At 36.1% G+C, this 23,361-nt stretch overlaps 1 protein-coding gene across 2 annotated transcripts in view; it reads left to right on the forward strand.

Annotated features, from left to right (window-relative positions):
* Positions 1–23,361, forward strand: part of LOC120086889 (TATA-binding protein-associated factor BTAF1) — a 41,508-nt gene that overhangs the window by 11,604 nt on the left and 6,543 nt on the right. For both annotated transcript variants that reach the window (XR_005484368.1, XM_039043707.1), the window contains exons 8-21: positions 1,111–1,219; positions 1,327–1,927; positions 2,092–2,224; positions 2,362–2,430; positions 9,074–9,285; positions 10,525–10,765; positions 10,918–11,088; positions 12,519–12,944; positions 13,029–13,472; positions 13,818–13,937; positions 14,026–14,508; positions 14,763–15,301; positions 15,717–16,209; positions 16,303–16,371. Coding sequence is in view for 1 of the 2 variants with exons in the window: in XM_039043707.1 (XP_038899635.1) it covers positions 1,111–1,219; positions 1,327–1,927; positions 2,092–2,224; positions 2,362–2,430; positions 9,074–9,285; positions 10,525–10,765; positions 10,918–11,088; positions 12,519–12,944; positions 13,029–13,472; positions 13,818–13,937; positions 14,026–14,508; positions 14,763–15,301; positions 15,717–16,209; positions 16,303–16,371 (4,110 nt within the window). In the remaining variant the exon portion in view is untranslated. The remainder of the gene's footprint in view (positions 1–1,110; positions 1,220–1,326; positions 1,928–2,091; positions 2,225–2,361; positions 2,431–9,073; positions 9,286–10,524; positions 10,766–10,917; positions 11,089–12,518; positions 12,945–13,028; positions 13,473–13,817; positions 13,938–14,025; positions 14,509–14,762; positions 15,302–15,716; positions 16,210–16,302; positions 16,372–23,361) is intronic.

The raw sequence follows: 23,361 nt of genomic DNA on the forward strand, positions 1-23,361 counted from the left end.
ATACTTACTTTTGGGAAGATAGGTGGGTGGGGGATAGTCCCTCATGTTTCGCGTTTCCTCATCTTTATCACGTGTCTTCCTCTAAAAATTGTCTGGTCTCAGATTTTTTGGTTTGGTCGGGAGCTTTGTGTCCTTTTCTTTTAGGTTCCATTGTCATTTATCCAATAGGGAGACGACAGAGGATGCCTTTCTCCTTTTTTTGTTGGAAGAGTGCAATTTTAGGAGGGGAGAAGGGATGTTTGGGTTTGGAGTCCTAATCCTATTGATGGATTTTCTTGTAAGTTCTTTAGGTTGCTGTTGGATCCCACTCTTGTTAATGAGTTGGTCTTTGATGTGGTTTGGAGGATTAAGCCAAAGAAAATCAAGTTCTTTACATGGCAAGTCGAATGAACATTTTGGATAGGATTGCTAGAAAGATGACCTCGTTAATGGGTCCTTTTTGCTCTATTCTTTGTCGGAAGGTGGAGGAAGACCTGGATCACCTTCTTTAGGGTTGTCAATTTGTGAGGTCTATGTAGATTTGTTTCTTGTAGGAGTTTGACATTCAGATAGCTGGCCGAGGGACGTTCGTGCGACAATTGGGGAGTTCCTCCATCCATCTTTCGGTGAGAAAGGTCATATTTTGTAGTTTGTTGGATGTGTGCTTTACAGTGGGATGTTTGGGGTGAAAGGAACAATTGGGTGTTTAGAGGATTGGAAAAGGACACTAGTGAGGATTCATGTTTCGCTCAGGGCTTCGGTTTTAGAACTTTTTTATAATTGTTCCCTAGGTAAGATCTTACTCAGTTGGATTAGGATACTCTTTCTTTAGAGGGGGTGCTTTTGTGGGCTTGTTTTTATGTATGCCATTGTATTCTTTCATTTTTTTCTTAATGAAAGTCATTGATTCTATAAAAAAAAAGGGCTATAAAATTCTTAATATATGATGGATTCTTGGTTGTTCTGCTGAATTAATTAATTTCTACTTTCTTACCTGGAGTTGTAATTGTTTAATATACTTTCTTACCTGGAGTTCTCTTTTTGTTCATCAACTTTTCCATTCCTCTGCCTATTATATTTTAACTTATACACAAATTGAAAGTGAAGTAAATGTTGGTGATCCATCTGCAGGCAGCCATGAGTGTAAATAATGATGATGATTCTGGTGATCATGATGGTGACGGACAATGGCCTTTCCATAATTTTGTTGAACAACTTCTTCTTGATATGTTTGATTCTAGTAAGAATTTTCATATTACTCTTTAAATGTTGGATATACTGACATAGTAATTTCTTTTTTCCTGAGTTACCATATTTATTTTTGACCTTTTACTTACAAAATATCAGATTGGGAAGTCCGTCATGGTAGTGTCATGGCCCTGAGAGAAATTTTAACTCATCAAGGAGGTTGTGCTGGAGTACTGTTGCCTGACTTTAGCGTAGACAGTGCTCCATTTTCCACGTTAGAAGATGAAAGTGTGCCAAATAAGCTAAAGCGAGAAAGGGATATTGATTTAAATACACAGTTGATGGAGGATGAATTTGAGTTTAAACTGAAAAGACCAAAGTTTGAAGATGCCTCATGTCCCCATGTCAATATGTTGGTCAGTGCACACGAGGACATTAAATTGGGGGTCAATCTGAAAGTTGAAAATGATGATAGGCTTTTGCCTGATGATCAATCTGGAGTTCAATTTAAAAATTGCTCTGTAAAGGTGGAGGATCATCCCAATGGTTCATGTTATTCACATATAGATACATCTGCGGCAGCAGCCGAGGTGTGCCCTGATAGTAAATTACCTTCTGAGGATAGCACTATGCTGACAAACTTCTCTGAAAACCGCGAGTTGAGGAATTTGGTTAAATTGGCTAGGCATTCTTGGCTGAAAAATTTTGAATTTCTTCAAGATTGTGCGATTCGCCTGTTGTGTATTTTACTTCTAGATAGGTATAATTTTATTGCTTACTTAGACTGTAATTTTCTAGGTTTATCTTATCACTTTCTTGTGGGTCCTTTGCATTTTTGGAGATTAGAGTCAAAAGTATTTTCCATTTGCTGAGGGATGCTGTTTTGTCTCCTCTCTCTCTCTCTCTCTCCCATATTTCTTGCAGGTTTGGAGATTATGTATCCGATCAGGTTGTTGCCCCAGTGCGTGAAACCTGCGCACAAGCATTGGGTGCAGTGTTCAAGTACATGCATCCTTCACTAGTTAATGAAACACTAAATATCTTGCTGCAAATGCAGGTAAGTTTCAAGTAAGTAAATCTTCAATTGGTAAATATAGTATTGTTGTTCAGGAGTATGCTCGATTTTGTAAAGCAATCCAACTCTAAAGCATCTGTCTGTTGTTTTTAACGTTACTTTTTTATTCCTCCCTTCAGTTCAGACAGGAATGGGAAATTCGTCATGGGAGTCTTTTAGGCATAAAGTATTTGGTTGCCGTAAGGAAGGTATATTTCTGTTGCTACTTGTACGTCTAGTAGCTTTTTTGTATTATGTTGGATTTCATGATTTAGCATCGATCATTGTATCTAAATGGAATCCCTTCACGAGGAGGGCCTCAAGGGTAAAGGTCAGATAAAGGTTAGTTATTTCATATTTGGTGTGACGTTAGACCTAAAGGCTAAAAATAGTTAAGAGGGACTTAAGTATTGGAAAGACAACTAAGAAAATCATTAATGTAGATTTGGTGAACTTGTAGGGAGAGACAGTATGGGACTAGTATTATTTCCAATTGCATCATGAGCAGCTCATAATAATAAGAATGCTTCCTTTGTAGGAGTTCCAATGACAAATCTCCTTGTTTGGATTGTAGTTGGTCTCACCAAGTTGATGTCTACACTTTTAAGCTTCAAAACTGCCAACTTATTTTTCATTCCTTTATGGTCCCATGTCTATGAGGTGTGGCTTACACACTTTTGGGCTTTAAAACGGCCAACTTTCTTTCTTTTATGCGGTCCCATGTAATCAAACGGGTCGTATACATTCATTATCTGATCTAGATATTTTTCCACGTCTAATCTGTTGAGATTAAGTTCACAATTTGCACCCTCCCATGCCCAGTTATTGGAGCTTGTTGTCTTTGTTCTTTCTTTGAATAATTGGAGTCATCTCCCAAGACCAGCTCTTGCTGGATGATCTTTGGTCCTTTGTATTTAATGCATCCCCAATCATAACACAAAGGTTTATATTGTACCTCTCTTGCGGGAGCTTTCTGTCTTCTTCTTAGATTGGTCTTTGAAGCTGGAAAACTCAGGGTTATTCTTTAGCAGATCAGCAATAAAATCTTTGGTCAAAATGAGCAGGGATTTTCCCACAAAGCTTTGCAAAGAGGTCTTGAGTAGTAAAAGTTCCGCATAAAATTTGTTCATCGGTCCATTTGGTGGATGGGAATCAACAGCAACGACAAGGTACAAGGAGCCTATCCTAACATCTACATATCCCCCAATTAGTGTATTTTACAAAAATGAAAGCTGGAAATGGTGACCTTTTCCTCCGTTGTGAAGCCACTGTTAAATGGTGACATTTTTTGTTTTGAACCGTCGATATGCCATAGTGCTCTTCAAGGGATATCAAGAATCTTTATAGCAGTTTCTTTTAATTATTTATTTATTTGATTAAATTATTAATATTATAGAAACCAAGCTTTTGCTGAGCAAAGTTTTTTTGAAAAAGGAAACGAGCCTTTTCATTAAGATAATGAAAGACGATACAAGATATTTGTGAAGATACTAAAACAAGACACAAGGATCAGCAAGTGCACCCGGACATCTCAACTAAGTTGACACCTCCTTAACACTCTCATCATATCATAAAAAGTAAGGCAAGAGCTACAACGCAATAATCATGCTGAATACAATGCAATACAAAGAAAATGAGACTTGACACAAATACATAGGGACAAAATAAAATCAACATAAGAACTAGACACGTTCGAAAGCTTGTTAAGGAAAATGAGCAAAGTTATAAAATGGGAAGGAGCTTACTAAGGCCACTACCCAGAACGAGTAACCAAAGGACCCAAGATTTGGTTTGAGCGTAATTAGTGAGTTTTTCATGATAAATCTCTCCCTTAGATTGCTTGCCTGGATTCAACTCGTCTTCTTGCCTCTTCTTGGTGTTTTCTCTCTAAGATTTTTTCTCATTATTCTATTCAGGATATTAGTTTGAATTGGAGTACCTTTATTTTCTCTATTTAATCATGTTTTATCCTTTGGTGTATTTTTCTTTTATATATGTTTCCTGTATTTTTGAGTAGTAGGCTCTTGTCATTATATTAATGCAAGATCTTGTTTCCTTTTAAAAAGAAAAGAAAAGAAAAAGTAACCAAAGAAACAACCAAAGACCTAAGAAAATCAGACAAAGGTTCCAATATAAAAACACAAGAATGGGTGGAGAATTAGAAAAGAGACAAGAACTTCATTATCAACGAAAGAACACACAACCTAATGACTTTAGGGATGAGAGGTCCCTAAAGCCTAATTGGAGGGTCTAAAATAAAGGGCCTCCAATCTAAATGCACGAGCATGCATCAAACATTTCAAAAGGAAGTGTGTAAAGCACCCCAAAATGGGGCTGTGAACGGTGCAATTTCACAAAAAAGATCAAGAGAAGAACCTTATCTAAAAATAATCTGCTGTTCCTTTCCTTCAAAATCAACCAGAGAGTGCTCTGCTAGCACTTCCAAAAAAATCCTTGGATGGGCTGCTGTGTCTCCTCTTCTTCTTCTTCGTTTTTTTTTGGGACAAGGGACAAGAACATTGTCAACAAAAGAAGAACACACGACCTAATGACCTTAGGGACGAGAGGTCCCTAAGACTAATTTGGAGGGTTTAAAATTAAGGGCCTCCAATCAAAATGGATGTGCATGTGTCGAGTGTTACCAAAAGTAGTGGGTAAATCACTTCAAGATGATGCTGTAAGTGGCACATTTTTCACAAAGATATCAAAAGAAGTTTTGTTGGCTGTTTTGTTGGGTTTTTAAGTTGTTTTCCTCCATGTTTTAAAAGGTGCCTTGAGGTGCACGCATAGGCAAGTCTGCGCCTCGCCTTGAACTGAGATGAGGCGCATGTACACACACCCTTTCCTGTGGGTCCCAAAGGCATTGGCTTGCGCCTTGGGCCTTCTTCATTAATTTTAAAAAATTACTAATCCTAAATGCAAAAACCTTGTGTTTAGGTTATTTCCTATTATTTAAAAAATAATAATAGTTACTATCCCTAAATGCAAAAACTCACGTGTTTAAGGTTTTTTCTTCTTTTATAACTAAAAAATATGCTTATATATAGTGCGCCTTAGAAAAATGCCTTTTCTTTTGTGCCCTGTGCTATGTTCTAGAAAAAACCTGTTAGTCTTTAGATCCTGACAAGTTCTTTAAACAATCTATGATCTCTTTTCTTGGATCAGATGTTCAGTTTATTAAAGGGGTATCCAATCCCCCTTCTCCCAAATGAAGTTTTATCTTTTTTCAATGATGATGAGGAATCAATTGTAAGAGTGAGCAGTGAAGAAGTAGAAGTTCCTATAGAGGAACCAGTGCAACAAGAGTTACTATTAAAAAATACTGGTTTTTCTTTCCGTAGGCTATTATTTTGCATTCTTATTTTGGGTTGGCCTATTTTTATTTTTGGATGGATGTTGCTTTTTGTTTTCCCCCTTTGTGGGGTTGCTTCCTTGTTCATTTTGTATCTTTTTATCTAGCAATGGAAAGTTGTCTTCGGTTAAAGAAGTCTTATCGAAGAATAGTCCGTTGTTCCTTTCCAAATTTACTAGAGAAGTGCTTTACTGCTAGACTAGAGAAGTGCTTTACTGCTCTGCTAGCACTATTTCTTCCATAAAGCATTTTCTTTCCTTTTAAACTACCCACGTGACAATAACTCCAACAAACTGTCTTGCACATTTTTTGGAGTGCATCAAGCTAGCGAAGGAACATCCATTGTAGGCGAACTCATAGTGAATGAAAAGATGATTGCAGATGTAGAGTCTTTGCGACAAAGGAGACAAATGTTTGGAGAAAGAATTATAAATGCGCGTCATGAATGGACTTCTTTGAGCCCTATCCGAGGTGTTAAATTTCCATGTGCTTAGGACCTTATGAAAAACTTGACTTTCTTTGGATATTTTTTTTTCCCAAATCATTTTGGATGGTTTGATTAAGGTAAGGAGAACTTCCATGGAGTAGAGTGGATGTGACTTGCTTGTGAACACCTTCAAGCTTTCGAGAATCCAAAATCGTGTGTTCCTAACCATTTTGTTAGTAGATGACTGAAGTACTTGATCATATCCTATGTAGCTGTGACTTGGCACATATTTTTTGGACTTGTTTCCTTCTTGGAGTTTGGCTGAACATAGGGGTTACAAAGATGATCAAGGAGTTCTTTCTCCACTCCTTTTTTTTGAGAGGGTAAGATTTTTGTAGTAAGTCGGGGTGTGTGCTATTTTGTTGAATTTTTGGGGAAGAGAAATAACAAAGTCTTTAGAGGAATCGAGAGGTCTTTGAATGACATTGAGCTCTTATTAGATTCAGTGTCTCAATGTCTCTTTTTGGGCTCGCTGGCTAAGCTGTTTTATAGTTACCCATTTTTTGCTTGATTGAGATCTTTCTTTTTAGTTTGCCTTGTCCTTTTGTGCTCTTTTTTCTCTTTTTTGTATCCTCTAGTATTCTTAATTTTTTCCTTAATAAAAGTTTGGTTGTTCATTAAAAAAATCCTCGCTCTCTCTCACTTAGAGAGGAAGGGTGGTTTTCTAAAGGCTTGTCAGGGTGTGTGCTATATTATAGAGTCTTTGGGTGAGGGGAATAATAGATTGTTTAGCGGGTTGGAGAGGGATCCTAGTGATGTTTGGTTCCTTGTTAGATTTCATGTTTCTTTGAGCTTTGATTTTGAGGACTTGTTGATATTATTCTATAGACACTATCTTGTACAGCTAGAGTCCCTTCCTTTAGATGGGCTTCCTTTTTTTGTGGGCTTGTCTTTTTTTTTTTTTTCTTTTTTTTTTGTATGCCCTCATATATTTTTTTTTTTCCATTTTACTTTTATGAAAGTTGCTGTTTTCATTAAAAAAATCCTTAGAAATAGATGCACAAAGGAATGCATTAAACATGGCAGGAGCCTGGGCCTTTTAACTTGACTTCTCTAGTGGTACAAATTCTCTCATTTATTTCCTTTAAAAAAACGAAAAATTAGCATGTCAGAGAATATGTTTCTTATCTTGAAAGGGTGGATGGAATAAAAAATATGATGACAATTTCTGTTTCAAGCCACACACACTTTGTCTGAAGACATCTAGGAAGCACATACACTTCATTTTGGATGAAGTGGACATGTTTCCAACACTGTCACGCTCCAACACGTGCATGACATGTGTCAGACACACGATTTTGCGTGTCTTTTCTTTTCTTAAAATCCAACACACTAGGACACATGCAGGATACGCTCGGTAAGAATGAAAAATAACTAGTTTTAGTTATATTTTTTTAACCCATCCATTCAATTTTCTATATTAAATGACATCTTCCATCTACATCTAGCAATAGTGGTCAATCATCAATGGTTCTTGCAATAACTACTACATTCTCATCCTTCTAGTGTTGAAGATGAGTCAAAACCACTTTGGCAATATGTGACCAAGAATCAAAGATTGATTGAAGGAGGTGGAAACATTTCTTGGCAATGTAATTTTTGTCATTGCTTAAAAAAGAATTCTTATATAAGGGTTAGAGCTCTTTTATTAGGATTAGGTGGTTATGGAATTGGAGTGCGTCCTAAAGTTACCCTCAAGATAAGGCCGACATGCAACGATTAGAAGATGAGGCGAAAGATCGTATGATTAAAAGGGTCCTAAACATTCCTTTACCACCTTCATTCGTATCTATTGGTGGAACTAATGTGAGCAATTCTTCCTCTCCTTCTACTTTTGAGCAAAAGAAAAGGAAAAGTGCTCCAAGTGCAATAGAAAGATCATTTAACATGGCACGAATGTTTTATTCTTTAGGATTGCCTTTTCATTTAGCAAGAAATTCACACTATATAGTGCATTCACTTATATGGTGTGAGTTCACTTATACTGCAAATAATTTATAGATGCATTCACTTATGCTGCAAATAATTTATTGTCAGGAAGTATCCTAGATTTAATTTGTTGAGAACAACTCTTCTTCAAAGGGAAAAAGCGAATATTGAAAGATTATTATAGCCCACTAAAGCTACATGGGATATTGTTGGGGATTCTTTTAATTCTTTTGAAGAAGTTGGGATGCTTGAATTAGCTAATTTATCATTAGATGAACTAGATTTAGAGGCAGTAGTTTTCATTGATGATGGTAGTGACAATGGGGTTGACAATTATCAAGTTGAGAGATAGTGTTTTAAGCTTCTAGTTTTTGTTTTACATGAAAGATGTAATCTCTATTTAGGATTTTGTATTGGTATTGTAACTTTTTATTGAACTTAGACAACTATGTACTAGTTATTTATGTATTAAAGAAGTATTGTTATGTTCAATATATATGATTAATTCATTTAGAAATTTTCTCACATATATTATTTTTTTAAAAAAATAAAAAATAATGTGTCCTCAACGTGTCCCGTCCTACATTTCTAGGAATCGACGTGTCGCCATGTCGTGTTGTGTCGCATGTTTGTGTCCATGCATCTTAGAAAGACATTCCAAATCGAGAGAGCAACCTTGCATCCCCAAAAGGCTATGACTAAAATCCTCATATGCTTCCTTGCAAAGAAAGCACTAGTGCAGCCCCGACAAGAATGATGAGAGCCTTCAAATACAGTCTATAGTTTTGGATCTGCCATGTGATCTTGGGAATATTTACCTTCAGCATGAAGGAGAATAGGATCTTTAGTTGTATGGTAGTTGCCGAAATAGAGAAAGAAAGAATGACAAGAAAACCCTTTTGAAGGATTGGGTGACAAAAAATGAATCTCTTGTAATCTTGATGGCTTTATGAGGACTTTTTTTTGTCCTTTTCTATCTTTTCTTTTTATTAATGAAGGATGTTTCATTGCAATACTTTGAGCTATAGTATTGTTTTTTATGCTTCAAATATCTATCATCTTACCGCTTTTCTGTTTGTTCCAGGAACTTCTTCATGATTTGCTTTCACGGATTTTCCCTGCGTGTAAAGCAGGGCTCGAGGACCCAGATGATGATGTCCAGGCTGTTGCAGCTGATGCTTTAATACCGGCCGCTGCTTCTATTGTTTCTTTGAAGGGTCCGACGTTGCATTCAATTGTGATGCTGCTCTGGGATATCCTGCTTGACTTGGATGATCTAAGTCCATCCACCAGCAGGTAACATTTGATATAAACCCCATGTCTGTCTTGGTGGACTTCATGCGAGTAAAAAGAAGATATTTGATGTAGGGATTATTTAGGAATTACTAGAATGTTTTTCTGTTTGTTTACTGTCTTTGGGTTTATGTCTTTAGTGAGGATTTATTTTAAGTTCTCATGTAATGGCTATAGTTTATTTCTAAGTTGCAAGTTTTGTGGTTTTCCTATAAATAGGCACGTTTCCCCAATTGTTAGTCTCATTAATAAATTCTCCATGTCTTGATTTTGTCCAAGAGGCAAAATATAGGGTGAAAAAAATTTGTTGACCAATAGTGCAATTAGAAGTTTACTTCTTCACTTTCCTGCATTTGAGCGTTTTTTTTTGGGGGTGGGGGGGGGGTTATCTCATCCTCTCTGCCAGCTTTTGTACTTCTTGATTAATATGATTTTATTTGAAAAAAAGAAATTACTGGTTTTCCTTTTGTATTGTATTACTCGTTCATCTTGTTTCAAAAAAGTCCATTCGCGAATAGTTTCTTTAGTTGTTTGATAATTGTTCATCTTGTTTCAAAATTGAGAGTTTAGGTCACTATGGTGAGTGTCACAGGGTCGTAACAGTGAGATACAAGGGAAAAGACTTGAAAGTTTGGGTCACTGGATACACGATGATGTTACTTGTTGGTTATGGATTGGATTATTTAGAATAAGCTAAGGATCTTTGCGGGTGCATGGCATACCGGCTATATTGTGGATGAAGAACATAAGATAACTTTTGAAGCCATGTTATGAAGATTCTTTTTCATTGTGGAAATGAGTCAGCTTCTTGAGCAATCCTCTTTCTAATCCTTTTAATGAATTATTTCCAAGTTTCACGACACATTACAATAGAATCATGACCCCTCCAACTTTTAAGTTTTAACTTCTTGGTCTTTGCTTTCTCATCATGTGCCGTACTTGCTACATTCGATATTCATTGCTTTGAGTTGCATATACCCCTTCTTCTTGAAGAACCTGCACAAATCATTTTCATGTTTTGTTTCTTAGAAAGAGACTGTCACTATCGTTAATTTGGTTGTTGGCTGGGGTTATTATAATAGTGGTTGACGCTGCAAGTTAAAAATGTCAAATTGAAATGATTAGTTCTGATATGACTCAACTCAATCTCTTCTTGAAGATCCGTTTATAAACTTATATGTCCTAATTTATCCTTGTCATTCTCATCACTAATTCTCTTATGGCTTTCCATTTATTATGCAGTGTAATGAATCTATTGGCGGAAATCTATTCCCAGAAAGAGATGATTCCAAAGATGTTTGAGGCGTTAACCTTAAGAGAGACCCAAGAATATGATCTAAATGAAGCTATTCAGGTGCATGATACCCCAGAGGGCATACGTTCGCAGGAAAATCCATATGCATTAACATCATTGGCCCCGAGGTTATGGCCATTTATGAGGCACAGTATCACATCAGTTCGTTATTCAGCCATCCGTACTTTGGTAGAATATCTCCTATGTTTACTCTAATTATTTTCCATGGAAGAATTGTTAACAGTTTGTTACAACATTGATTCTTTTACACGTTCCGTGCTAAATTTATATTTTATAATGATTATTTCATTTCTCTCATCAATAATTATTCACTTTTACAGGAACGGTTGCTACAAGCAGGATTGAAACAAAATATTTCTGTGCCTTCTACTGCCATTTGGCCGACTACTATTTTGGGTGACACTCTGAGGATTGTGTTTCAGAATTTGCTTCTAGAATCAAATGATGATATTTTGGAGTGTTCAGAGCGGGTTTGGAGGCTCCTCCTCCAGGTTTTTGTTTTTGCTTTAGCTCATGTTTATTGATTATTGTTTATTGTTCTTTTCTTCCTCCCTGGTTTTTCGTTTTATAATGATTTAATTATAATTTCACTCTAATCATGAATTATTAAGGCCCCGTTTGGTAACTATTTGGTTTTTGTTTTTGTTTTTGAAAATTAAGCCTATAGACACTACTTTCACCTCCAAATTTCTTCATTTGTTATCTAGCTTTTACCAATGGTTTAAAAAACTAAGTCAAATTTTGGAAACTAAAAAATGTAGCTTTTAGAAACTTGCCTTTGTTTTTGGAATTTGGCTAAGAATTCAACCATTGTATTTAAGAAAGATGCAAATCATGGTAAGAAATGGGGAAGAAATAGGCTTAATTTTCAAAAACCAAAAACAAAAAACGAAATGGTTACGGTAACCTAAATTACTAATTACATAATAATTTACTGCATATTTCTTGTTTTCTATATCCTTATGTAGTCTATAATGCAAATGAAGGATAGCATAGTCTCTTCAGTGGAAAAATTATTTAAGTTTTATGAATGTAATAAACATCATCGTGGTTTAATTGCTGGCTGGACTGGGTTGTACCTTAGTAATCATGTCTTACGTTTTATCTTTGCATTTGTATCCAATTGATCTTCACATCCCTAATTAATGGAAATGGCTCTATATTTTGTATGGTTTCGTGATTTTTGCTTTTGTTTGTGTGTCTATGCAGAACTTTTTTGTATGTGTGTTTATCAAGTCTACAAAAAAGTAAAGCCAGTTGTAATTGTTGGTATATAACCCTAAAGCAAGCTAATGAAATGTTATCCTTTCTTAATTCTTGGCGTATACTTCCTCCAATCAAACAAACACCATCTACCTTTGCCCCCACCCCCCAACAAAAAAAAAAAAAAAAAAAAGAAAAAAAAAAGAAAAAAAAAAAGAAAAGGAACACACACACACACACATCTAGTTCCCTAGAAACAGTTCTTTAGTGGGTTTCGCCGATATTATCAATGTTGCTCCCAAGAACAACTGTTACAGGAATTTATTTCAGTCTTGTGAAATTATTGGGATTCTGTCCTCCATCGGAGTGTTTTAGACTGAATTTTGGTTATTTTTTGCTCTCTTTGTGTATATGGTTAATTGGAGGGTGCATTTGTAATTTGCTGTGGCCCTTAGTTACTCGTGTATCTTCTTTTTCATACCTTTTTGTGGGTCTAAAAATGTTTTAGTTCATAGATTTTGGTATTACCTTGGCTTCCTTGTATAGATGATAGATCTTTTGTAGCTTTCCATTATTTTTCCTTTCTTATTTGTATGAAGGCAATTTCTCATCCTTTTTGTCTCTTGCTTGTTCCTCCTGTGTATATGTGTTTTTGATCCTTGATTGTACAAAAGTTAGATTAGAACTGCTGAAAATATTTTCATTTTTCTGGTATTAGTCTCAAGTGAAGGAATTGGAACTTGTGGCAAGATCATATGCTTCATCCTGGATGGAGCTTGCAACAACTTCATATGGTTCCCCATTCGACAGTTCAAAATTCTTTTGGCCTGTAGCGCTTCCTAGAAAAAGTCATTTTAGGGCTGCTGCTAAAATGAGAGCTGTAAAACTTGAAAATGAGTCTTCCAGCAGAGTTGGCATGGAGTTGGCAAAGGTAACTATTTCACATGAAAGAAATGGAGATTCTTCGTCCAGTTTTTCTAAGATCATTGTTGGTGCTGATGCGGATATCTCAGTGACTCATACCCGAGTTGTCACTGCAACAGCCTTGGGAATTTTTGCTTCCAAGCTGAATGAAGGATCTTTACAAGATGTAATCGGTCCATTATGGAATGCTTTTAAATCCTCATCTGGAGTCCGGCGGCAGGTACTTTAGAGTTTTATCTCAGTTCTTTCTTGCTGTTTCTGCCTTCCGCACAAAAAAATTATCTGATTGCTCACATCCCATTAGGTAGCCTCCATTGTCCTTATTTCTTGGTTCAAGGAGATAAGGAACAAAGAGAACTCTATAGATCATGGAGTTATTTCTTGCCTGCCCAATTATTTAAGAGAATGGTTGTTGGATCTGTTAACGTGCTCTGATCCTGCATTTCCTACAAAGGATTCACCACTTCCTTACACTGAACTTTCAAGAACATATTCTAAGATGCGTGGCGAGGCTACACAACTAGTACAGGCTATTGAGGCATCTGGGATGCTGAAGGATTTCTTTTCAGGTACCCAGATTGACTTTGAGAACTTGACTGCTGATGATGCAATTAATTTTGCGTCAAAACTTCCAACACCCATTGGAGATATTGATGAAAATGGGTTGGAGGGAAGGCAGGCTATTGATGATATAGAGTCATTGAAACAACGCCTTTTGACAACTTCAGGGTATTTGAAGTGTGTTCAGGTATTTAGAGATTTTATAGCTGTATTTCCTTCCACTGATCTTGGAAGTTGCATGATGTTGCTTTTCCCTCCATTTTACACATTACACATTTTATGCAATGATTGTAGGTGAATTTTCCATCATAAACATGGGTAATCAAAATATGATATTGTATGAACAAGTGCACCACATTGAATTTTTGTGTTTGAATTAAATCGTTTCCATCATTATTGGAGGGGTTTTCCTAACTGTTCTATGATCTTTAGCTATTGGTGTTCATCATGCCACTTCAAGATTATGGCTTGATAGATTATTGTATTTTAATCTTTCTCAACATTCCATTTTCCTGTCTTGGAAAATTCCCAGAGTAATTTGCATATCTCGGTCTCTGCAATGGTTGCTGCTGCAGTTGTTTGGATGTCTGAACTTCCAGCCAGGCTCAATCCAATCATTTTGCCTTTGATGGCTTCTATAAAAAGAGAGCAGGTAAATATTTCCTCATGTATGAACATAGCACTCAGAGACATGTATTATGATATGGTAATCATAATATAACATTTGGAATTATTTGAAGGAGGAAATACTACAACAGAAAGCAGCAGATGCACTAGCAGAGCTAATTTGTCAGTGTGTTCTACGTAAACCTGGGCCAAATGATAAGTTGATAAAAAATATTTGTACTTTGACCTGCATGGACGTTTCTGAAACACCTCAAGCTGCAGTTATTTGCTCCATGGAGGTAATCGATGAACAAGATCTTCTTTCTTCTGGGACTAGTACGAGAAAATCAAGAACAAAGGTTCATACGCCGTCTGGTACTGATGATCGATCAAGAATTGAGGGCTTCATTAGCAGACGTGGTTCTGAATTTGTTTTAAGGCGTCTCTGTGAGAAGCTTAGGGATGCATTATTTGAGAAGCTTCCTAAGCTTTGGGATTATCTTACAGAAATATTGTTGCCTACTACTGTTGAAAATGTCACTGCTGAAGACGAACAGAAAATAATGCACATCATTGAATCTGTGAAGGATCCTCAGACCTTGATAAATAATATCCAGGTTACTCTTAAAACTTAACTGATTCCCTAATGATTGAGGAAAGTCTACTTTGCCTTAGAATGAATATTGTTGTACTTGTCTAGGTATTCTCATTATTTAACCATTTTCTTACAACTTACAGTAATTGTTTACATTGTCTGAGTGTGTTAAGGCAGGAGATAACTTCTGTTTTTTCTGAAGGATGCTAAGGTTAAGAATTGCTCATACCACCGTTTCTGAATTATCTCAGTGAGCATATTATTTTGGATTTGCAGGTGGTACGATCTATTGCTCCAATGCTCAATGAGATGTTGAAACCAAGACTACTTACCCTGCTTCCCTGCATTTTTAGATGTATTCGACACTCTCATGTTGCTGTTAGATTAGCCGCTTGTAGATGCATCACTTCCATGGCCAAGTCATTGACCACAGATGTCATGGGAGCTGTGATTGTAAACGCCATTCCTATGTTAGAAGATATGAGTTCCGTAAATTCTAGACAAGGTGCTGGCATGCTTATTAGCTTGCTTGTTCAGGGAATGGGTGTAGAGCTGGTGCCTTATGCTCCTTTATTGGTGGTTCCACTTTTAAGGTGTATGAGTGATTGTGATCAGTCTGTTAGACGGTCTGTGACTCACAGTTTTGCAGCTCTTGTGCCTCTTCTTCCATTAGCACGTGGTCTTCCACCACCTGCTGGACTCGGTGAAGTTTTTGATAAAAATAAGGAAGATGCGCAATTTCTGGAACAACTACTTGATAACTCCCACATTGAAGATTACAAGCTCTGTACTGAACTTAAGATGACATTGAGAAGGTAACATTAAAATTTCTTATTTCCAAAAGCAAAGTAACTATTGCATTTTGCAATGTTTCACTGAGCAAAATTACTCATACACCCTAATGTGTTTGACTTCTAACCCTTCTGTTATTATACTACCCTCAGCAATCGACATTAAAGTCCACCGTCAACTTTTCTGGATCTAAATGTTTGATTGTAACATTTTCACAAATTGATTAGTTGATAAACTGTCAACTTTCCCCTCATTACAATGATGTAGATTTCTTACAGTAGTTTACTACAGTTTGTTCTGTGATGGGTTTCTAATAGTTTTTTCTGACTTTCACTTTTTAATCCTTTTCAAGGTGATTAATGTTGTCAATTTATGAAGTTAGGACTGTGGATATACTTTCTGTTTTTTATTTCTCCTCACCTTATGGCTCCTTTTTAGGTATCAGCAAGAAGGGATAAATTGGTTGGCATTCTTAAAACGTTTCAAACTTCATGGAATCTTGTGTGATGATATGGGTCTTGGTAAAACACTTCAAGCATCAGCAATTGTGGCATGTGACGTAGTTGAACGCCTCACCTTAAATAAGAGAGGAGATATTCCACCATCTTTAATAATTTGTCCATCAACACTAGTTGGACACTGGGCCTTCGAAATAGAGAAGTATGTTGATGTTTCCATTCTTTCAACTCTCCAATATGTTGGTTCAGTACAGGAGCGGATATCTCTTCGAGAGTGTTTCAACAAATATAATGTCATCATAACATCATATGATGTAGTGCGTAAGGATGTTGAGTATCTTTCACAATTTCACTGGAATTATTGCATCTTAGATGAAGGACATATTATTAGGAATGCAAAATCCAAAATAACCCTTGCTGTAAAGCAGTTGAGATCCCAAAATCGTCTGGTACTAAGTGGAACCCCCATTCAGGTTAGTTTGTCCTATCAGAATTATTAGTTTACAATAATTGAAATAGTGGTTTGTTGTTCTTTGTCTGATAAAATTCTCAACCTTTTGTTGCAGAATAATGTCATGGATTTGTGGTCACTTTTTGATTTTCTAATGCCCGGTTTTCTTGGAACAGAGAGACAGGTAATGGCTTCATATATATATGTTTTCTGATCAATTAAGTTTTGTTTACTTTTGTTATTATTACCATTTAAATGCTGGTTTTAGATGTTCACTTCTCATGTCAATGGAGAATACAAACTGGCTTTGAAAATAGAACCATGCACCCAAATAAAGAACAAAATTCCAAACTTACCCCAAAAAAATCCAAGAATGAAATATATTTCTCTCTTTTTTAACAAGAAGAAAGTTTTCATAAGAAGATAAAAAGAGACTAATGTTCTAGAAGTACAAACACCACACCAGAGAAAAAAACTATAGCGAAATGAAATATATTTCTTCAACCCCATGTTTGATCTTCCACTTGAGGATCTCTTATGTGACCAACTTATAATTGCTGGGAATTTATACGAGATATAAATAAATGAGGAATAAACTAAATTATATCTTAAACTCCCATTTTACAAGTCAGATCCAAATAAGTTAATAATCACAAAAAAAAAAAAAAAAAAAAAAAAAAAAAAAAAAGGAAAAAAAGAGAGAGAACGACACCGAAAGTTTATATTGGTTCGCTCCAATCTTGGGACTACGTCTAATCTTCTACAACTACATCTTCTATTAAAAAGAGCCCTCAAACTCATGCTACAAATCTCTCCCAAATAGTTGAATTCGAACTTTTGACTTCACGGTACCATAGATGAACAACAAAGAGAAACACCCAACTCCAAGAGAATGCTCACACTATTCTCTTAGAATCATTGAGTTACCCACAAAATTATTTTCTTCAGTTAGCTTCAGCTACATGTAAATAAAGAAAATTTTTGTTTGCTTAATAATCTTCAATTTTCAGTTAGCTTCAGCTACATGTAAATAAAGAATCATTGAGTTACCCACAAAATTATTTTCTGCAGTCACTTAGGCACCCACTTAGGCACCCACGAACTGAACACTTAGCATACCTATATGTATATATGCCCACGCCCTATCCCAAGCAAGGCAAATGGGCCCAAAATTGAAAAGAATGGCTCTCAAAATTCAAAAGAATGGCCCTTGTAACTCATATGGGCCCAAAATTCTTAGAAACATGAGGCACACTCTTTTTTAGGGTGAAGGGTGCAGTGTTATTTTGGGCTCCACACATACCTAACAATCTCCCACGTGGAGTTAAAATAACGATCTTGCCTCCCATTGTGCCAAAACTAATGATCTTTTCAAACTTCAAGAATATTACTTCCACTCCAACTGTTATTTTTTATCTTTCTGGCAAACTACAAGGCTCAACAAAAAAATTTGTAAAACAACAAACTGTCAAATAGGCAACTATTAGAAAATAAATTTAGCATATTTGTGCTTGCCTCGAGGTATGATCGTAGTTGTCCCTCAAACATAAAAGATAGTTACATACTCTCACTTCAATTATGTGGTTACAACTGACATCTTCAATTTTGAACGTTTCTGAAGAAGGTACATTTTGCAAGTACATTGCCTTCCTTCAAGCCTGCTATCAAACTGGAGATTCTATCTTTAACCTTAACAACTGCCTTGGCCTTTCAATTTGATGACCTTACTCATGTACGCGACTTCATCAATCATTAAATGTCTGACAATTTGGAGTTCATGATAGCCATCAACTTTCTCCATCAAACTTTCCAATTATTACGAATGGATGAATCTTGATCTAACTAATTGAAATTGACCAATCAATGTTGCTAGCTCAATTGTACCTCTACGCCTGCCATCTGTAGCTTAAACTGACATCGATTGTCTCTTTGATCCTTTGGTAACATTAAATTGACATCTGTATCTAATGGAATTTTTGTGGTCAATTGCTACTACTTGGGATCCTAATTTGAGTTCACACTGGCAACTACCAAACTCACAACTGCAACTCTCTTCATCGAACTTGTCAGTAGAGATGAGATCCATCTTCATCTTAGGCACTGACCATACACTGTGTAGCACTAACTTTCTTCCACTCTTCGTCTTCAAATTAATATTCTCAATTTCAATGGTCTTCAAGACTCTTCCGTTCTCCCTCCTTAATGGACCATGATGTCTTGTTGTGAGTGATGTGAACAAACTTCTATATGAAGCTATGTGTATCGAAACTATCCTATCAATTCTCCATTAAGATAGGTGGCTACTATTCTTTGTGTTACTCCCAATAGATATGCATGTATCACCAATAGTAACTTTTATTGAAAAAGTCATGCCAAGTATCACCTCTTCTTTTCAAAGTACTTTTATTGAGGGGAGGCAAATAACTGATCCAATCCTTATGGTCTCAAAGTTGCTTTCATTCATGTAGCAGTATAGCATTTACCGCAGTTAGAAAAGTTGTTTTTTTGGTCTTGTTGCAAAGTTGTTGGGCGAATGACATTTTCTCTTGGGATTATGAGTTGTAGGTCTTGTTCATGGTAATTTGGTTTCACAGGCCTTGTTTTTGGTTGCCTGGAACTTTTCTCATGATCTCACGTGTTTTGCTCTCTGAAGTCAGCTCGTCTCGAAGCCTCATCCTATTGCGCCCTTTTTCATTTTTGCAGGCTCCTTCATTCATGTTTTATGTAATATTTGGGTTTTTTTTTTTTTTTTTTCATTATATCGATGTTCTATTGATTTTCTTTTCTTTTCTTCCTTTGGGATTTAAGTACTTTGAGCATTAATCTCTTTTCATTTCATCAACGTAAAGTGTTGTTTCCTTTTTAAAAAGAAAAAAAATGCGCAAAGATAAGGGATAAAGAGAGAATGATATAGAAAGTTTATACTAGTGTTCCCAATCTTGGGATTACGTACAATCTTTTGCAACTACATGTTCTACTATGACAGAGATTACAAAAGAACCCTCAAACTTGTGCTACAAATTTCTCTCAAATAGGCTTCCTTGTACTATTGGCTTTCAGTATCATAACCTAGTAGCTTAGAATTAACAAATAACAAAAAAGAGAAACAACGATAGAGATTACACCAAAAGTTTATAGTGGTGTTTCTCAATCTTGGGACTATGTACAGTCCCAAGATTGCAACTATAGGTTTTACTATGATAGAGATTGCAAAAGAACCCTCAAACTTGCTCTAAATATTTCTCTCAAATAGGCTTACTCGTACTATTGACTTGCTAGTACCATAACCTGGTAGCTTAGGATTAATAGATAACAACAAAGAGAAACAACCAACTCCCCAAGAGAACCCTCACTGTAGTATTTCACAAATCACTCACGGCCACCTACCAAACTACTTTTTCCCGTTGGCTATATGTACACGAAAACAAAGAAAAACTTTGCAATCTTCAATTTTGTGGCTACAGTCAGCTAGGCACCCACGAACTAAACACTGGCATATATCATGCCGTAACCCAAACAAGACAAATGGGCCTTGTAAGTCACATGGGCCTAAAATTCAAAAGGATTATTTTCGTTGAAAACTTGGGCACGTGACTTCTTTTCTAGGTGAAGGGTGTAGTATTATTTTTGACTCCACACAGAACCAACCATAAGAGAGACTTCAAAGATAAGTCCTATTTTCCCCCTTTTTTGAAGTGTATAGTTCTTTTGGAGGGGAGGTTCTTTCTATTCGGTAGCCCTAGGCTTTTTTTCTCTCTCTTTTTAATCCAAGCTCATTTCTTATAAAAAAAAGAAAAAAAAAGGAAGAAAAAGAATCTCCACCTACTTTTTTTGGTCTGATTTTTCATCGTCTCATATATTATTATCTCTTAGTACCTTGCATGTTCAATGGTGCGAGGTGCCTTCTAACTACACCCAAGCACGGAGTACAACAACATGCTATTTGGGGTTCATCTTTAATTTTGACATTGTGGGGATGGATTAAATTGTCAAGCATTACATCATCAAAGTTGCCAACTAGTAAGTAGTCGTTAGCTAAAGTGAATGATATGGAAACATGAATGTTCTCTTTGCCCACAGAAAAACCTCCAAACAGACCTTGAAATTGAATTTTGTCAATTATATGACAAAACGAACCTTAAATTTAAAGGGGGAGAATTTTCCAAATAATGGACCACACCAATGGTAACAAAGAGAAGGAAAAGAAAGAGTCCTTTTTCTGCTGTATTCTTTGTCGGAAGGCAGAGGAAAACCTGGATCACCTTCTTTGGAGTTGTCAGTATGTGAGGTCTGTGTGGAGTCTCTCCCTATAGGAGTTTGATGTTCGGATAGCTTGACAGAGGGACATTAGTACGATGATCAAAGAGTTTCTCCTCCATCTGCCTTTCAGAGGGAAGTCGTTTTTTGTGGTGAGCTGGGATGTGTGTTGTGTTGTGGGATATTTGGGGGGAAAGGAACAATAGAATGTTCAGAGGCATGGATAGGGGCCCTAGTGAAGTTTGGTCCTTATGAGGTTTCATGTTTCTTTGTGAGCTTCAGTTTCGAAGCTTTTTTATAATTATTCTCTAGGAAACATCTTACTTATATGTTTCCTTGTGGGCTTCGGTTTCAAGCATTAGCCTCTTTTCATTTCTTGAAAAGCTTTGTTTCTGTTTCAAAAAAAGAAACATCTTACTTAGTTAGAATTATTTTCTGTAGAAGGGATGTTTTGCGGGTTTGTTTTTTGTATCCCCTTGTATTCTTTCAAATTTTCTCAAAGAAAGTTGTTATAAAAAAAAGGAAAAAAAGGATGTAAAGGAAAAAAATGTTGAAAAGAGTAAATTCCACGGAGATAAAAAGTTGAGAACTTTTCTATTCCCAACACTCCCCTTCGAGCTGGTTGGACTATTTATGTTGATCAAGTTCAGTTGGCCTTTACGACGTCAAGAGCATTCTTGAATAAGGTCTCTATGAGAACGTCTGTGATCTACATCTTGATAGGTATCTAGTCAAGTGAGATGCTTTTGTTTTCAATTTTCTCTTTGATAAAGTGAGGACCAATTTATGCATGCTATATGTGGTCATGATTGATCGGGTTTTTGGCAATGCTTATAGTAGCTTGGTTGTCAAAGTGGATCTCTATTGGTTCTTTTGAAGTGATTCTCAGTTCCGATAGGATGCTTTCGAACTTATTTCTTCATGTATTCTTTGAACAAGGACTCTCAATTCTTCTTCAGTGCTATTGCTAGACACAACCGATTGCTTTTTCCTTTTGTCAAGTGACTAAGTTTTCTAGACAAAGGTACAATCTAGACAAAGGTACAATATTCAGCCGTTGATTTTTTTTGTCAATTTTTTAGCTTGCCCATCAGCATTTGTGAAGACTTCAACGTTGCTTTCCTGGATTTATTGAAGTGCAACCCCCTCCAGATTTCCTTTTAAGAATTTTAGTATCTTGTAAATTGTTTGTATATTTTCCTTGTTAGAGTTGTTCATAAATTGATTTACAAAACTCACTGCAAAATAGATATCAGGTTTAGTGTGAGTTAGGTAAATCAATTTTCTACCTAGTCTTTGATATTGTTCCTTATTAACCAATCTTTTTCTTTGCTCGAGTGTTAATTAGGATCAATGAATTGCAAGGTCGAATCTTTACCATTTTTGTATCTTGGTCTCCCTCTTGGAGGATATCCAAGAAAGATGTCCTTTTGGCAGCCAATTGATAAAAATCAAAAGAAATTGGACAGGTAGAAGAGATTTAATTTGTCTCGAGGAGGAAGGCTAACTTTGAATAAGGCGGTGTTGTCTAACCTCCCAATATATATATGTCCTTTGCTATGCCTATGAAGGTAATTGAGGAAATTGAGAAGATTATGAGAAATTTCTTTTGGGAAGAGTAAATGGCAGCAAAGTTAATCACTCTGTTAAGTGGGATTTGGTTTCGAGGCGCTTACAACATGGGGGGCTTAGCTTTGGCAATTTAAGAACCAGAATTTATCTTTGTTAGCAATGTGGGGTTGGAGATATATGCTCGAATCAGAGGCGATTTGGTGCAAAGTGGTGAAAAGCATTCATGGAAGTGGTTCTCATAATTGGCACACGTTAGGTAAAGTTGGTAGAAGCCTTAGAAGCCTTGGATAAATATTCCTTGAGCATGGGTGCAAGTTAAAAATCTTGCTTCCTTCAAACTTGGTAGTGGTTCAAGAATCTCTTTTTGGTAGGACTTATGGCTGAGATCTTCACTGAGTTCCTTGTACCCAAATTTAGCCCGTATTGCCTCATTTCCCAAAGGATCAGTTTCTGACCATTGGGACTCGAATACTCTTTCCTGTCCTATCACTTTTAGAAGGTTCTTGAAGGATGAAGAGTTGCTGGAATTCCAGGATTTATTTGCTACATTAGAAAGTAAAAAAGTGGTTGAAAGGCAAGATACTAGAAGTTGGAAGTTGGAAGCTTCAGATCAGTTTTCTATTAAACCTGGCTGCGTCTTCTCCCATGGATTCAAAATTATACAAAACTTTGTGGAAGTCAAACTGCCCTCGAAGAGTTAACATCATAATTTGGGTAATGATTTATGGAGCTCTTAATTGCTCTAAATGTCTTCAGAGAAAGTTCCCAAGCCATTCGCTAATGCCCTCAGTTTTCCCAGTGTATTGAAAATATTGAAGACTGCCAGCACTTTTTTATTTTTATTTTTTTATTTTTATTTTTAAAATTTTTATTTTTATTGTAGCATCTCAAATTTTTTTTGGAGGAAATTGTTTGCTATGTTTAATCTACAATGGGTGTGGAGCATTGACTTCAAGGCCAATGTTATTCAACTTTTAGTGGGGCTTCCGGTAAAAAGTATCCCACAACTCTTATGGGTGAACGGAGTTAAAACGATTCTCTCAGAAATCTGGTTTGAAAGGAACCAACATATTTTTCAAGACAAATCCCTCCCTTGGTTTGACCATTATGAGATTGCTCGAATCAAAGCTTCTTCATGGTGTTTTCTTTCTAAATTATTTGCTGAATATTCTATTCAAGATATTAGTTTAGATTGGAGTGCATTTATTTCCTCTTAGCTATGTTTGTTTTATTTACTGTATCATTGGTCTATCTATGACTTTGTATTTGTATTTTCATTTGTTGTATCCTTTTGTACTTTGAGCATTATACTCATTTCATTATTTCAATGAAAAGTCTTGTCTCT

This window comes from Benincasa hispida, chromosome 1, assembly GCF_009727055.1.
Source record: "Benincasa hispida cultivar B227 chromosome 1, ASM972705v1, whole genome shotgun sequence".
Taxonomy (NCBI): domain Eukaryota; kingdom Viridiplantae; phylum Streptophyta; class Magnoliopsida; order Cucurbitales; family Cucurbitaceae; genus Benincasa; species Benincasa hispida.